At 38.8% G+C, this 18449-nt stretch overlaps 1 protein-coding gene across 10 annotated transcripts in view; it reads right to left on the reverse strand.

Moving 5' to 3' along the window:
- agpat3 (1-acylglycerol-3-phosphate O-acyltransferase 3) overlaps nucleotides 1-14654 on the reverse strand; it is a 24843-nt gene extending 10189 nt beyond the window's left edge. The window contains exons 1-5 of one of the 10 annotated variants that reach the window (XM_081361905.1): nucleotides 14191-14654; nucleotides 4490-4545; nucleotides 3968-4235; nucleotides 2095-2264; nucleotides 589-750 (exon numbers count right to left, since the gene is read on the reverse strand). In XM_081361905.1, the coding sequence (XP_081218031.1) occupies nucleotides 589-750; nucleotides 2095-2264; nucleotides 3968-4145 (510 nt within the window). In that variant the 5' untranslated portion in view covers nucleotides 4146-4235; nucleotides 4490-4545; nucleotides 14191-14654. Of the gene's footprint in view, nucleotides 1-588; nucleotides 751-2094; nucleotides 2265-3967; nucleotides 4239-4486; nucleotides 4546-4645; nucleotides 4798-6605; nucleotides 6796-14190 lie in introns of those variants that run through there. The other 9 variants (XM_081361900.1, XM_081361904.1, XM_081361901.1 and 6 more) reach the window with 9 other exon arrangements.
- Between the last annotated feature and the right edge of the window lie 3795 nt (nucleotides 14655-18449).

Raw genomic sequence — 18449 nt, forward strand, 5'->3', positions numbered from 1 at the left:
CATTTCCAGGTAATTGGTCACAGGGGAGTAGGTGGGCCATACCTGTTTCCTGTATAATCGTTGGTATATAATAGAATGAATTAATAAATACACAAACCCACTGAACTACATAATCCAAACAAGAATGCCAGGAATCATAAATGAAGAATTAAGACATGGCCATGTGCCTCTAATTAGGTTTTAAAATTATAATATAGTGTTTTTTATACCCTTTAAAAGAGAAAAAAAAGGGGGAAAGTTTTACTTTGCATTCACATTTTGCGATTTCTGTTATTTATTTGCAATTTCTGAGCCTTGGTTAAATGTGTCAATGCACCTTTACTGAGCAAAAGTAACACTACGTTTCAAATGTGAATTGGGTTTGTCAAGTAATTTAAACAGTAAGTCTAAAATGAAGGTTAACTAAAATATGCCTATCAAGGGTATTAAATTGTTCTGAACCATAAACAAAATTGAGTGAGAGATTTGGTTAGCTTCAAATGTGATAAACAAATAATCAGATACTCTGAACACATCACTTTAGTGACTTGTCAAGGCTCTGCTTAATTATCAGGTCATTAGAGCATCCTAATCGGTCAGTGTACTCACCCACATGTATTCTGGGTAATCTCGGAGACGGTTCAGCCCACTGAAGACAGTTTCCCTGTCCTCCTCCCACTTCCGCTTACAGAAAACTATTTCCAGGAAGTACCATGTCCAGCCAACCAGAGGCACTTTCAGCAGTTCGTGTTTAGCCAGAACCTTAGAACTCTGGATACGAAATATGAAAATAAAGGGAGGATAGAAAATGCAAATAAATAAATAAATAAAAAAAGGATTCAGAGAGGTAGGAAGAGAGGATAGATAAGAATTCAAATCACCCACTCAATCAAAACAACTAAATCCAACATCCAACAAATTAATCTCTTGGGATTTAGCCCACGATTACTAAATATAGAACAAAGCAGTGTTAAAACTAAAACTATTTAAAAACATTTAATTAACTGAAATAATTAAGTTATATATTTATTTATTTAATCTTTTGATGAAAAACTTAAATGAATATTAGAAAAGTTGCATGGGCAACAGAGTTAATTTTGTCAGCTCTTTTTGAATTTAGTCTTATTCCTGTCAATTGTACTTTTTAGTTTTCATCATATATATTCAACCTTGTCATGTTTTTGTTTAGTCAAGTTTTAGTCGACTAAACGCCTGGGCATTTTAGTCTAGTTTAAGTCAATGAAAACGCAGTCACATTTTCATCATGCTGCATATTGGCTAAACTGATTATTCATAATTATTTCGCTTAAAATTATCGCACAACAGCATAAAAGACTTTCTATCGTCAAACAGAAGTGCATTTATTCAGCAACCAGATTCATGTTTGGATTTATTACAGTTCATCACTGAGAAGATTTGATCGCAAATTTCGACACTTTCATATAAGCAGAATATATCGCTAAACTTTTATTTTTGGATCATCACTTGAGCAGTGTAGAGAGAGCGCGTGCGCATGGTTGAAAATGTATCCTTTTTAAAGGAAAAGTTTGGATTGGGGGATTTAATCCTGTGATATTTGGCAACCGCAAGCAAGAAAGCTAGTAGTAGAGGCTTGTGCCGCAGTCTGTAATATTTTGTCTCCTCTCTTTTTTTTTTTGTTTAAACAAAAATAAAGTTTTTATTTTTTAACTGCATTTTAGTAAAGTCTTGCATGTTATTATAGTCACAGTTATCGTTTAATGGCCATCACAGGCCCAACCCCTACATAAGAGATGTCTTATACTGTATTTAGCATAATTATGCTCTTTCATGAATACATTTTCAGCCAAAATTTCATTACAAAATATATTACGATGCATTGTGAAACCCAATACTAGTTTTTTTTTTTTTTTTAAGCTTTATTTACTAATAGGAGTATCTCAGCCACATTATAACATCCAAATTAAAAAGTGTTGTGTGTGGAAAACACAATTTTCTCACACATTATGAGGTTGCACTTCAGTTGGGATGCATTTGAAGTCGACAGGTCTACACGACTATTCCACCTCAAAGCTAACACCACCCTTCACAACTTCTCACTTCATTCTGCTGTCTTCACTGCTCGTCGGGACTCACCCCCAGTACGCCGTATCTCTCACAAATGGTCCAGCCACACAAGAAATCAATCTCATAGTTGTGGTTGAGGATGATGATGACGTGCTCTTTACCAAACTTATCCACCGTGGCCTGATCGGTGTACAGAGTGCAATCTGTGCCAGACCACCACTCCAACAACATCACCAACTCTGTTAGGAAAGTAGAATAAAAGTCACGTCACCTTTGTACAATACAGATTGTTTCAAAATATCTTTACAGAGATAATCAGGAAAATAACAGAATAAATGATGAAAGCATCATCAAACAGGAGACAAGTTCTGCTGTAAAGCAGCTCTAAAAATGTCAGTTCAGTTGATTCAGCTCAATTCATCTATAAGCAGCTCTACAGAAGACAAAGTGTCATTATTTGACACATGTAATAGGTGTTATGATGCTAGATGAATTCGAATGATCTATATCGTGACAAGCAGCATGCAAATTGTTGCCTCCTTTGGATCAGTTGCTTCGGGTTATATAGCGTCTGCTAAATGAATAAATGTAAATGCAAATAGATTTGAATTGAGTGCTGGAAAACTTTGGACATCTAAACGTTTAAAATGCTGATCGGTGTGGTTTTATTTGAGCAATAAACGTTAAAACTTTTACCTACTAAACAAAAATAAATGGACAGGAATTTAAATCACCAATTAGAAAAAAGTCATTTTAAAAAGACCTACTTTTCATCTTAGGTGTTACATATAAGGTAGATATTAGTTACTGTGTTAGATATTGTTCTGACACCCAAAAGCATGGGATTTGTGTCTTTTAAATTAAATTATACAAATTATATTTTATATTATAAACAAAGTATCGTCTTCATGGAAATTGTGCTTAAAGCATTACTGAAACACTGGTAACATGCAAAACCAGTCCTGCTAAATATACAAAAGTCTGTGCATTTGAAGAGTAGCACCAACACCATAATGCCTCATAATTTTGCATTATAAGAATGATGTCATTAGCTCCTTCGCCAGTAACCTGCACTACAAAACTCATGAAGGCAAATAAATAAATGCAACAAATTTCTTAGCCTAAAGGCCTGTTCACACCGGGACGAATTTCACGCGCGATATTCGCCGACGTTTAACGCCTCGTGACTAAACAAAGGGCGCCAATGTGAGTGTGCACACCGACGCGAAAAACGCCACGCGTAAAAGCGTCATTTTTTAAAAAACGCCTCGGGTTCGTTTTTTTGGTTTGACGCGCTGCGTCAAAAACTATCCGACCAATGAGATTGGCGCTTTTGCTCACGTGTCTGGAGCTTCTGAAGTTACAGTAAAACACAACTTGGGGGCGTTCAAACACAAAACGGTCTTGCCGAGCACACATACGTAACGGCGAAGAAGATATACGCCGAGTAGCGTCTACACTGCCGGGAAGAAATAAGACGAGGAAGATGCAAGGCAAGATGAATGTAGAGCTGCTGGTCTCGTTGGTGTCGGAACATAAAGAACTATATGACAAACGCGTCAGCGACTACACAAATCTTGATAAAAGAGAACTGTTATGGAGTGGTATTAAGCGCCATCTAATGTCAGGGAATGAATTTGCATGTTCACTCGGCTCATCGTCAGCGAAAATCGCTTGGGTGTGAACACAAAAAACGCGTTGAAAAACGCTGGCGAATAACGCGCGCCGATATTCGTCCCAGTGTGTACGGCCCTTAACACTAAAGTGATATGACAAATGTTTAAAAAAGAGAAAGAAAACGCAATAAGTGCTATCTATCTGGAAATTCTTTATATACTACAGTAACAGGTACATAAAAGCAACTAAAACTTCGCATTAACACGTCTGTAAAAACACATGCGAAATGTGTGCAGCACATTCAGTTGAGACAAAACCAACTCACGGCTCCATAGCGAGTAGGAGAGTCTGGTGTTGATCTTGCGGTACAGCTGTTTGTTGAAGGGCCACAGCACACAGGTGCAGAGCTGCGTGAAGTTGATAATGAGGCCGCTCACTACGAACACGAAGCCAATCAAGAGCTGCAGTACGAACAGGCTCTTCAGCCACGCCACCACACCCATGACTGAGAGCCCCTTCCACACACACGCTCAATCACTCACTCACTCACTCACTCACACACACACACACACACACACACACACACACACACACTGCTGGAAGAGAACAAATCAAACTTACTAAGATTCATTAAGCAGCAGACACAGTAATGCACAAAATATTTACACAACATCAAAATCACACTCACAATCATGCTATTATGAACAACTGCATGCATATTAGCACTGATTTAAAATCATGTACCAGTCATTCCAGGTACTCTTTAATGTTCATGTTTAATAATAGCCTCCATTTAATCATCTCAGTTATCCAAGTCAATATTGTGAACGGATGTTTAACTCACCACAGTGGGTTCTTCTCTACAACCCTCTTTTACACGGCCCTTCACTTAGTACCACCGACCTGAGAGAAAAGGAGACAGAGCGCATTTAGAGAATTCATGACAGCCCCAGTCGTGAATACAACCGTCACCAATATGACATTTAGTCCTGTTTATTTTTACTTCCACATCCTGTCCCGATATACAAAGATCCAGCGTAAAGTAGGCGAGAGTTCATGACCATAGACCCGTAGGCACCAAAAATTCCACAAGCAGCAGCACAGTGCGCACATACAACTGCACTACACATGCCCCACGCAAACACACACCCTCTCACCCAATTGGAGGAGCTCCAGTCACCTCCTCCAATTTCTCTCTCTCTCTCTCGCATTGACACTGCCTCGTTTTTGCGGCTCCTTCCCCCCCCCCCACCAACTCTCACTCTTTTATAACACGACAGCATCTCAACATGATTCGTCACGTACAAAAATCTCACTCTCACAAACACTAGAACTGGATCTAAAGGTCTCCACTTTCAAATTGATTTTGAAAGCTTATCAAGCTTTATATTCCAGCACTGCTTAATCCGATAACAAGACAACAACTGCAAGAGAAAGCACTGGATTAATATCAAATACTCCAACAAAACAAGCGTTTCAGCAAATTTATTTGCCAAATAATCTTTTAAAGCACTGCTTAACCAAATGAAAAGAGAGGATTGCCGCTTAATGCAGAAAACCAGTCACTCTGCTCGTTCCAGGTTTATCTGATACTCCGGATGAAGTTCCCAAACTACTTTAACTGGCCGTCTCGTAACCTGCAGGTGGCCCGTCTGACCCCATTAATACTATCCTTTTCTCTGTTAGTAGGCCTATGTGTCTGGGGTTACACTTTATTTCAAGATGTCTGTGTTACAACGTAGTACGTATACATTTAAGTACTGAGTAATGATAATAAACTACATCTACTTACTATAGGCCAAGGGATAGGGTTGGTTTACGGTTAGTTGCGTGTAATTATGCACAATTTATAGTTATTACTACAGTAACTATTTGTAACAACTAGGACACTAAAATAAAGTGATATCTGTGTCTGCTCTGATAACAAAGTGCAGTTCAGTTCAGTCAACCATCCTACTACAATAACTAATATCATTACAAAGTGCAATACTGCTGTGACGAAATTACATTCGTTTTGCCCGATGGCCCATACTCGTCCAACATTATCTGACAAGCACAGTCTGTTTGATGGTGTTTTTGTGTGTGTAAAATAAAGTCCCTGTTGTGAGCGAGCAGCAAGCAAAAAGGTTATGGTGGATTTGGAGAGTCATAAGATCTAGTTTGAATGATGCTTTACAATGATAAAAAATATCTCCATCTGAAGCATTTTGTGGCCAGTAGGTACTTTACACTATTATATATTAGAATTTTGCACATTTCTGCTTGACCCAAACAACAATGCAATAAATGGTATCTTTATGCAAACATTAATAAAAAAAGCATCTTATGATAGCAGCAAAAACATCTGATACATTAGCGAGTAAAACATGCCTCCATTCTGTACCTTTATGCACATATATTCCACAATGAATCGCAAATGCTTTGAAGAAATTGAATGCATTAACTACAAAAAAGGAATAAGAATGATGGCAAACTACATTGACACTGACATTGAATTATTAAACCTATGGACAGCACTTGTTTCATTTAATCAGCCAGGTCACTTGTTTATCACTTAAGGTATTGATTTAGTATTGACACTAAATACCAGAGACTTTCTATAGAAGAGAAAATTAAGACAAGATTTGGGTGTCATGGTCCACCTAGCAACCATATAGCAATGCCCCAGGCAACCACCTAAAATACCTTATTGTGTCAAGTCTTGCACAGGCAAGTAGCTCACAATTTCTTCAGAAAATGTAACAAATCCAGCTAATATCTCTAAGCTGTCATCTAGTCAATGTGAATTAGCATTTAGCATAATAGTAAATCTGCCAAATCTATGCGCTGCCATTTCAAACAAACACAAAACAATCGTGTAACAACATGAGGGAAGAAAGAGACCAGCGAGTAAAAGTTTAAACCGACAAAAATGCTTTGGTTCCTCTATCAGCCGAGACGAACAGACCACAAACAGCACTAACCTTAGATGAAGATCCACTAGCAGTGTGCTAAGTTAACTGTGACTTTAGTATGGACAAGAGAGACTGCTGAAAGACGGGAAAAGAGAGAGGGTGGGAAAGGAAAGAGTTGAACTCTGTCACCACTGCACAAACTTGAAGCAAACTTTGGAACCTCACCAAAGTGTGTGTGTGTGTTTGAGAACAAGGGAATGGTAGAGTGCACTGAATGCCAAACCCCCTCATGCCAGTTAATGAGTTGCACTAGGTGTGTGAGGGGGAGTGTGTCCGCGATATCTGAGGGATCACCTGATCAACTTGTCAGAGCAGAGCACTGGCTCAGCCAACAAGAAACCCCGCTTTCTCCACCAACTGAGATCATTAACACTACAGACAACAGCCAGACTGAGTGTGCTACTGAAGAAAGGGAATTAACCCTGACCAAGGGGATGAAGAAAGATATTTTGAAACATAAATTAGTAACAACTATTTGGTGAAACAAGTGCGAATTACACAATTTTAGAGTCTTTTGCAACCAGGCTAAACCAACTTAATTCACGTGTTCTGGTTAAGATAACTTCAAGTGAATAATTTAAAAAGCCAACACATATTTTGCTCACCCTCTTTCCAAACCCAAAGAAAATACATTTTTCTACATGCAACACTGAAAGAATGAATGCTCTGGTGCTATACTTTTCAATATAATGTAAGTGAATGGGGACCGCAAAAAATAGGGGTTCATACATACGTGGTCCAAATAACTCGTAGCTTTTAAATGTATCAAACCTGTAACAGAATGTCTTGATGCATTATGCTTGAATATGTGTAAATGTAGATACATGCGTTTTTCATACAAAGGCATTGAATCGTGTCAGAAGGCTCCGAAAATGTGTATCAAAAGGTGCTTCTTTTTTCAACAGCTCCTATTCCAGGATATTTGATCATTTTACTGAAAAAAAAGCAGCAAAAACATTCTGCCAAACATCTTCTCCTGTGTTCTTTGGAAGAAAGAACATAAATGGGAACATTTTTGCGTAAAATATTTATCGTACAGCTCTACATTTTTTTTAAAACTAAAATAAACTAGATGCATCGTGATTTATATCTGGTTCTTCGTTCACTTTGTAGCAAGAGGACTACACAGCAAAATAAAAAGAGATAGGGTGGAGGTATTAGAGATGGAGGGATCAACCAGCTTAGGAGGAAACAGCTGTCTGGCCTGCATCACTAGACAGCCTGGGGCCATATTTTTCCAAGATGCCCAAAAATGTGCCTCTAAAAAGAAGGTTACAAAGCTTAAAAGCTTAAGGGGTGCAAAAGAAAAGTGAGAACGCAACGTACAGAGCAACACTGCCTCAAAATATACACACTAAGAAGTAAGTTTGTGCTTCAGCCTTTAGATGGCAAATAAACTTCCACAGTGGCCCAATTTTCAGATACATTTAACACAACGATTTGCAATCTGCCAAAATGTGCAAGCTTTAAAGTCATATGCACAAAGAATATAAAGATACAAAGAATAAAACTCCCCATGACCTTTCAGTTGTTCTAGATACAACTGAGCAACAGGTGGTCATCATAGTGCCCTAAACACCCACAAATATGACAGGCATGCAAGTAACTACAAACTAACAAATTAAAGACTTAGGGAAAGAGTATTTTACTTGACCTTTCCCTGTGCTCAATCCAATAACCCTTTACGTAAGCAGCAGGTGGATAACCATTAGCTGGACTCACCAGTAGGCGTAGTAGGCCACTGCCATGACCACTAACGCCCCACAGACCCCTGTGAATATCATCACAGCCCCCTGGTTCAGCATCTCCACTTTTGGGTGATGGGACCTTCAAAGCAGGTTAATTGTGAAACGACCTCCTCTGGTTTCGTTCAAAAACGGACCGACAGTTCTGTTCGCGACAAGCTTGGAGACAGGTCAGTGAAACTGCAGAAAGTGCTCCTGGAAATATCAGCCCCAGAGATTCAAAAAGTTGAACAAGGCGCGAGAATTGGTTTGACTCTGGCTACAGCCACATGCTAATGCTAATCCCGCAGAAGGACAAGCACTTTTATGATGATGCAAGCAGGAACAAAACTAGATCCCATTAACAAGGCGGCGCCACTCAAAACCACACCATCAGCACACGGACAAAAAAGTGACAAAGTCTTCCGTTCCAATGCTGAACTCCAACTGGATGTTACCAACTGCAATCCCAAATTCCAAACACAGTTTTAGTGAGCGAATCCTTAGCAAGACGCGACAATCTTACAGCACAACGTGGACACAGCGGCCGCCTTCTGTTAAGCCAAAGAGAGCCTTTCTCAGCATCCTGTGTTCCCTCCTCTTGTCTAATCTCCTCTGGATTAGATTACCAATGATTAGCACTCTGGACCAGCACCCTGGATATGTCACATCGCATTTACATCAACCTCAAGCGAAACTGGGATGGGCGGGATTGAGCAAAGTGGGACAGGACAGTGGTGAGCCACCAGGAGGAGCCTTTAGGGACAAGCCCACCCTTCGGCATTTAAATGAGCTTGTACAAGGAGGCATGATACGCTTTGGTAGTGGTTCTGGTGTTTTGTGGTGGGTAAGCTTCTACTTGGCCTACTGTACATCTGTGAACTTGCTCTTGGTATCCAAGGTTGACCAAACCCTGAGTCCAGTTTAGACGAGATGTGACTAAGATGATCAGGCAGGTTGTGCCCAAAGCCACAGCTGCATAACTGCATTACTGGCAGAAACGGACAACACATGTGCCACAGGCCTACACATCACACAACAGAGCCCTCGGTGCTTCCTTTTTTATACGTTCTGCTTCCTCTTGCTTGATTTATCTCATTATATCCTCCGTCTGCTTTTATCTTTGTGTCCGTCTGTCTTTGATTATACTATCCCGGTGAACCCTGTATACCTGCATTAAACTCAAGATTCCTCAATTCTTCCAATTTCAGACAGGTCAGCATAACGGCATCCAAGAATTTGTGGAGGTTTCTCAAAAGAAAGACCTTGGCTTGGTCTCGGTTAAATACCTCAGTGCTCCTCCATCCGTATACAGGGGGAAAAGAGAACAAAGAATAAATCACCTTTCTGATGCGATGACCACCTGGGAAATATGAGGACAGAAAGGAGAAAAAGAGCCGAACTAACTAGAGAAAGCCAGAAAGATAAATGAAGGCATTGGCTTTTTTTGGGGAAGCAAAGGATCAAAATGTGAAAATGGTGGTAATTATGGTTTGTCATAAGTTTGTGTGTTGTGAGTTGGTCTTTTGTTGCTGTACTGTAATCAATGAGAAAACCCTGGCAGAGAGTCCATGCATCCAACATCCTGTGCACAGCCAGTGCTAAAGTGCTTTCTTCGACATCTTTTACAGACTTTGTAGCATAAAACCTATACATTATGAGCCATATTGCACCAAAGCAGCTTACTGGACTGCAACTGAGGTCAAGACGTCTAAATCTATAATCTTATCGGACGGTCTTACACATGTAAACAAAAGCAAACAAACACTTCTAATAATTATTTAAACAACTGGTGAAATAGCAGGGGTGAGCAGGGTAAGCTGTGACGCTTTTTTATTAAAAGTGATAGTTGACCCAAAATTTCGATCAATATTTACTCACCCTCATGTTGTTTCAAAGAAGATATTACGAAGATATTATTATGAATCCAACAACATAGGGACACAATTTAATAATGCACTGTCCCTTTCTAAAGTTCTTTAAATGATATCATAAATAAAACATTTATTAAATAGCCCAAAAGTTATAGAGCCATTTGCCATAGTAAAATATAGTTTTTGTATGAGTTTCTTTCTTCTGTTGAACACAAAAGAAGATATTTTAAAGAATACTGGTTAATCAGACAGTTGTTGGTAGCCATTGTCTTACTTCCATTGTATTTTTTCCTACTATAATCAATGGCTAACGTCAACAGTCTGGTTACCAACATTCTTTAAAATATCTTCTTTTGTGTTCAACAGAAGAAAGAAACACATACAGGTTTGGAACAACTTAAGCATGAGTAAATTATGACAGAATTAAAAAAGATTTGGGTGAACTATCCCTTTAACAACCTTAGCACTGGCCTGTCCAACATTGTGAACAATGCAGCAGCAATTCAACAACATTGGCAAGGCCTGAAATTAATTTAGAAAAATTCCCCCTCTAGGTGATTCTTAAGGCTGATTTATACTTCTGCGTCGGACTTACGCTGAAGCCTCTACGCTGTAGGCAACGCGTTGGTTTTCATTTATACTTCTGCGTCGTTGTTCGCGTTGACGCGCAATTACACTTGCAGAGGGAGCATGTGAAACCCGAGGGAGGGGTCCTAGCAGACCAATCACAGTGCTTGCGTCCGCGTAGAGTTGACGCGTTGTTACATTTTTGGAGAGGTGCACGTCAGGGTACGCGCGCTACACACAGCCTACGACATAGCTACGGCGCGAGTTCGACGCAGAAGTATAATGAGGCCTTTACGGGGAGATGATTGGGGGGAGGTTAAATTACAATAATCTCACCTAAATGTTTGCTCACTCAAAGTATTTGTGTTTCTAAAATAGATATTTTAAGTAGATTTACAGAATCCCTTAGAAGAAAACACCTTTATGCTCCTTTTTATTCATGACAATTATTCAGTGATGTGCTGAATCATAATTATACTGTTAGGAAGCCATTTCTTTTACTGAAATGTAAAAGCATTCAATTTGGACACTAGTTTGTGCTTACCACATACAATGGCACAAGGAAGTTTGATTGCAATCATTGAATTTACATTTAAATAACAAATAAGGGAACTGAAAACAGTGCAGGTCAGGATGCTGATTCACTTGTGCCGTTTATGAAATTGCAGATTAACAGAAAGTCTTCAAATTACTGAATTGATCTGTTAATTTTTGTTTACTCATTCAACCCACACTGCTATAGTGAATTAATGTTTGCGTGAATTCCTCGCATTACAAGCTTCAACCTTACGAGAAAGTAGAATCGTGCGCAATCCCGCACCGAAAACCAGGCCCTGATTTGGATGAAACTCTGGATCTTTTCAGTTGGGTTGCTGTGGTGAGATATAGACTTTTGCAAAGACTCTTTCTATGAGCACACAACTGAAGTAAAACTAGCATCTAGCATGCAAATTATTTTCACCACTGATCCACTACAGTGTTAGATGACATCAACTGATAGCGTTTCTATCCTCTGCACTAAAATACTACGTCCTTTGTATTTCAAACCTCCCAGACTTGACTAGCCTGAATCACAAACAAACTCCCGTGGCTGAAACAAACAAAATCAAAGCCATTATAATAGATTTCATTCAGGCCCTTTTTACAAGCAAGAAGATAAATACGCTCTGTTTGCAGTCCGAAGGATGCAGAGAGCTGTTAAGAGGATAATGTCAAGGCTTCACTGCTAAAAACCTCTGACCCATATTCTAATCGAGATAAACGAAGTTTCCCAACAACAATGTGAATACATGCCCCCAATCAAGACGGTGGATGAGGTCGCTGTTATCTACCTCAGGTGCAAAGTAATAGTGTTAGGTTTAATTAACAAGCTGTATCGGATTAAAGGTAAGGTTAGAACGCAGTAACAAAGCAGCGTCATGGATACACCCATTGGGACAAAAGAATAATGAATATATATATATATATATATATATATATATATATATATATATATATATATTCTATTTAAAAATATGGTAGGTAACGGCACATTGTTCTGAAACAAACAAAATGTAGTAAAAAAAACAAAACATAATATATTATTGGAAACAACTTTATACATGTAGGCTACATTCTAATCAAAATGAGCAACATGCATAATTGATTCAATTACATCTCAGAGACAATTCATTACTGCCGCACAGCTTTGGAGTGATTATTACTGCAGGATCTCACGCAGCAGCAATATTACAGACAAACACACTACAAGATTTTAACCCTGATTTTCCACTTGCCGACAGTGGAGATCTCCCGCCAAATGCCCAAAATTGAAGTAAATTGGTGCTATAGGCTACACATGAGTGATGGTTGCATTGCCAACAATCTGGGAGAAGCGACGATGAGACGCCGATGCTCGAAAGATATTATTTAGCAGGTTAAAAATCTACATCCGTCTGCAATCCAAGTCCTGTATGGTGAAACGACTTTAATGTTACTGGAATACCGTTTGTTTAGATTATTTGAGAGAACATGAGAACAATGTTGTGCGATTCAGTGCGAAAATGAAATGGAAACACCTTAAAATGTCTCAAATCAATTCGATATACCAATTTGATCGCAAAACAGCATGTGACGTCATTACGCACAGGTATTTATTCGCTTTAAAGCCTTTGGATGGAAACACACATTCACCAGCTTTATTCGCATGAGCTTTTTTACCGAACTTCAGATAATTCGATTGACAAGTGGATGGAAACATAGCTAGTGTCACTTCACACAGTTTCTGTTACAAATATTCAAATGATCACAGAAGAACTAGGATAAAAGTTTATATTTCAGATATAAACACTGCATGACGTCTAAGGCAGCGATCAAAATAGAGTAAATCACATTTTAAAAGTAACTTTACTTGACACTTCAAATAACGATTGCATCAATTAGGCTACATCGTTACACCAGTAGGTGGCGACAAGTGACGTTAAAAATGTATTTGTCAAAGATTCATTAAAAGAACGCGCTGATTCATCCAGTAATGAAACAAGCGTTCATGAGCGATTCAAACTGATTAAAAAAAAAAAAAACTCATTAAAATTAATTAAACATTTTAAATATACCGCAGCAGTAAACAGAAACTCTAGTAAATTACTTATTTTGTTTAGTTGTCTGTTCATAATCGTGTTCGTGATCTCTGTTTGAAAAAAAAGAAAAGAAAAAAAATCTCAATTTATCCAGAATCGTGCAGCTCCCGTCAAGACAATTCTGATATTTTTAAACGGGTTCTGAAATTAAAAATAAAGCCTTTAGATATTACAGACAAGATTAACAACCACAAATAAAATACTACGACATATTAAAGACCAATGCAGTTACACGTGTGCCAGAATGATATAAAAACATGACTAATGGTAATTACTGTCTGTGCATTAGTAAAACCCAGTCAGCAACTAAACTGAAGGCAAAAGCCCAGCACCGCATCTGAACTCTAGTAACCCCGATAATCGCACGGCAATGACGTGTACGCAGGTCGAGAAGAGAATGACACACGGCAACCGAGTCATAAACACCACTTACCTTCAACAAATCTAAAGCCATTCATATGCAAATCATTGCTGAATGAACTAGATAGATGCCCTCTAATGCAAATGGAGAAAGATGTCTATCTAAAACGGGTGTTCCCTGCGCTGTCAAACTGCCTTGCATTGGTTACTAAGTAGTGAGCTTAATAAACATGCTGTTCCTCTAAACTGGCCACTGCAGCACACAGGGAGCACCTCGAGCGCTCGCACGCGCGCACACATCTAACGTCAAAAATGCATTTGCAATACAATAAAATAAAATAACAAAATAAGCGGACGCATGCATCCGCCTGTCAACATCAATAACAGCAGTGTCAGGATGGTTATTAATCGGGTTTAGAGAACAGTCATCATCATCATGCGCGTGCATTACCTGCTTAAATGTCATCAGTGGATCTGCGTGGAGGATTCGTGCTTTTCCGCCTAATGCGATGCGATGGTGCTGTCAGAAACTGGTGTCTTCGCTTCTGGTGCACTGCTCAGATGATCGCTACTCTTTGTGTCCGTGTGTCGTTATCCATCCACGCACAAACACTCTCTCTACACATTGCATCTAGCCATGGGACTTCCTGTCCGATTACTCTGCTTTTCGACTGGAAACAATGGCGCTTTGTAGTTCCACCACTCCTCTCTCTCATCCTCTGCTGACTGCTGACCTTATCAATAAAGTCAATTCTGGAGAATTAAATACATTTGTAAGTGTGTTAGACGTTTAATTAGTCTTCCTTAAATGAACTTTAAACTACAAAGGCGACTAGAAGTTGCATATTGCCTGCATGGACAAAAAAAAAAAAAAGAAGAAAAAAAAAGGGTGCGTTTACTGCACACAGGCTGCATGCATTTACGCAGGGATTCAGTAATATATTTCGAAATTTTATATATAAGATGCTGTTATGACAACTAATTTTAGAGCTGCATTTCATTTAGACAGAACCAAAGCAGCATTAGAGCTGCAAAATTAATTTCTAATAATGAAATTGTGAATATACACACATGAAAATGAAATATACACTATGACAACAACCAAGTTTGAGGCTGCACTGATGCTGCATTTCATTTATATAGAACCAAAGCGCATCAGAGCTGCAAAATTATTCATTTCTAATCATGAAATAGTGAATATATAAATAAAAATGAAATATATATACACTGTCATGATGACAACAACCAGGTTTAAGGCTGCACTGATGCTGCATTTCATTTAGACAGAACCAAAGAGGGAAAATGATTAATTTCTGATCATGGAATTGTGAATATATAGTTATGAAAATGAAATATACACACTCATTATGACAACAAAAAAGTTTGATGAGCTGCAAGATTTTAGTATGGCTTTTTACATATAATTCTGATCAGGCATTTCTCAGAGCAGCCTTAACTTAACGCAGATGGTGGAAGGCATTTGTTATTCTATAACACCCCCTCCCCGCCTAGACACACACATAGACAGCATTTAATATAATACTTTGTTTTTCTTTATTGCATTATAACATACATACATTATAAATGTGGATTTGTACACTACAATCTTTATTGTTACATATTATAAAATATTCAGAATTTGAAAACAAAGCACTAAAAACTTTTACCAAACATTTATTTTTATTGTCTTTTCTGACCCCATTCAGAACGGAAAACTAAAGAAAGAACAAAAAGTATTTTTTTTCTACCAACCATGTCAACAGAAAGGGAATCGAAATGAATCGTGAAGCACTGACATGTCACTATTAGAACTGTTAAGAGAGACAGACATATTTACAGAGAAGTAGAATGGTGCATCCAATTGTTGCCCTGGCAACATGTCATACTGCCCATTATGATGTCACTGAAATTCATATTTGGCATTCCGTGAGAAGGGCACATTTTCAAGTGTATTCTCATGTACTCTTGCCGTAGCATCTTCTATCAAACAGAACTGTTGAGGACAAGAGTACATTACAGCAAGCACAGTGGTTTTAAACACTCATTTTACAGATGAAATGATTTCCAAGACTTAATGAATCATTATGTCGAATTCCATCATTTTCTAGAGATGTTTCATCCTACATCACAAACAGCCTCTGGAAATATTCTGTCTGTGTGGAAGTGAAATTCAACAAAAATGACATTTAAAAAAAAAACTATCAATATAAATCCTACACTCACTTCAAGAGTCAGAGCTATGGAAGCCGCAACTAATGTGAAGAACAGTTGGATTTTTTGAGCACTAGCAGGCCTGAAATGCGTTTGTACATGGTGTAAGGCATTCAATGCCTTGTGATGGAAGGCAGCTAATAATACAAAACTCAGTGCAACAGGAAATGACATATACATGATGAGGTATAGGTCCAAGCAATATATAACCGTATCATATGGAGTCAGGACATTGTTTACACTCAGATTAAAAAAAGAACGGCAATAAGGGACCTACATACTAAAGATCATTTTGTTTATAGTCTAAATAATGGTAGTGGAATAGTTTTTTCCCCAGACGATATAAGCTCCGTCCACTAGAAGGAGCTCAGCGTCATTTGGTCATCTTTGATCCACAGTCTTACAATAGACAACACATAATTTCCACAGACCGATATACAATTTACAAACATTACAGAACAAACAAAAATGTAGTTCGTCTCAAAAGTTCTTCACCACAGTTCCCTCAGGGAATGTACTAGACATCACTGCTATAACAGTCAAAATATTTGGCTACCCACTTTTTTCTTTTTCTTTTTAGACTTCATGCGGTTCCGACAGGTTTTCTTATATCAGAACACACCCGTTGTTCCATTAACAGTAAACACAAGCAGGCTCTCATTGTAAGCACGTCATTGACATCTTTAAATATAGTTAACATGAATGTTTTTCTGCAGAAGATAAGGTCGACTGCTCACCAAGGCATCTTCAAGCAGAAGTAGCCATTTTGCCCATAACTAAATCCATTTAGTAGCACTTTCGCAAATGCAAATGTAACCAATCCTACTCGCACTGCTCCGAGCGTGAGTCGAAACGGCATCCCCGGCATGGGAAGCGGGCATGCTAATAAAGCAGTCGCTAGTGCACCTCTTGAGATCAGGGGATTGAGGTTTACTCGCACAGCTCTTACTAGCTGGCCTCTGTTACATTACTCGCACTGCTCTGAGAAGGATTCAAACCGGCGTCTCCGGCATGGGGGGCGGGGGTGCTAACAAGGATGCTAAAAACTGCAGCCTTTAGAGTTAGTCGCTAGTGTGCCTCTTGAGATCAGGGGAGTGAGGTTTACCTGCACAGCTCTTATTAGCTGGTGTCAGTTACACTCACCCCCCTAAACATCACTCCCATCTGGGTCACGGCACCAAATGTAACCCCTCAGGTTCTACTCGCCCCACTCCGAGAAGGATTCGAACCAGCACTTCTGGCATGAGAGGTGGGTGTGCTTACAAGGACGCTAAAGATTGCAGTCTCTAGCATCAGTCACTAGCATGCCTCTTGAGGCCAGGGGAGTGAGGTTTACTCATGCAGCTCTCACTAGCTGGCCTGTTACACTCACCCCCCTAAACCTCACTCCCATCCGGGTCATGGCACCAAATAGCTGGCCTCAGTTACACTAACCAACCTAAACCTCATTCCCACCCAGGTCACGGCACCAAATGTACCAAATAGCTGGCCTCCGTTACACTCACCACCCTAAACCTCATTCCCACCCGGGTCACGGCACCAAATGTACCAAATTGCTGGCCTTTTACACTCAACCTCCTAAATCTCACTCCCATCCGGGTCATGGCACCAAATAGCTGGCTCAGTTACACTAACCACCCTAAACCTCATTCCCACCCGGGTCACGGCACCAAATGTACCAAATAGCTGTCCTCCGTTACACTAAGAGAAAATGGTAGCAGTACAGTTCACTTGGAGACTGTGATATCATGATCATCTGAATACCACCTCACTGTCAGTATTCACAAAAACTAAACTTGGCTTTTCTTATTTATTTATGTCCCTACCCCCCGGTTTATCCCTTCACACCCTCATTTTTCCTTCAGAGAACACAAATACTCGCACGCTTACAGCAGAACCATCCTTTTGTCATTCACACTTACACGTACACAATGTACAAGTACACATAAGAAGTTAGATAACAGCTCAGGAACTCACGAAAAGCTGAAGCACATGCCCCTCAGAGCAATGCTGACCCCTGATTAGTCCTGCACATGGCCAATTTTTTATTTATTTTTGCTATGGAAAATAAGATAGTGGTTTGAAATGGATGAAAACAGGTGAATCTCATGAAACCTCAAGAACGCTGGGTCATATTTCACTCCAAAATCAAAAGAAATATACATTTTCTTTAAAGAAAATTCAGCCAATTATATGATTGCTTTTTTTTATTCTAAAAAAAAAAATTCTACATTTAGACAATTTGTATGATCTTTTTTTATTTTCATGACAATCAAGTATGTCATTATGGTATTGCAAAAATATATTATTGAAATTAGTATTAATAATCATGATTATTACATTTATATTATAAAATATTTATACATCATGTTTGTTTTTGTTCTACTTTTTTGTTCCACCAATTAAACGTAAATAATTATTGTATAACAAATAAGTGAAAAAAAGTTCCTAAAATATTTTTTTTTCTTAAACTTTTTCCTATTTCTGTCTTTCTTGTTC

The sequence above is a fragment of the Scardinius erythrophthalmus genome (genome assembly GCF_964197995.2).
Source record: "Scardinius erythrophthalmus genome assembly, chromosome: 3".
NCBI lineage: Eukaryota > Metazoa > Chordata > Actinopteri > Cypriniformes > Leuciscidae > Scardinius > Scardinius erythrophthalmus.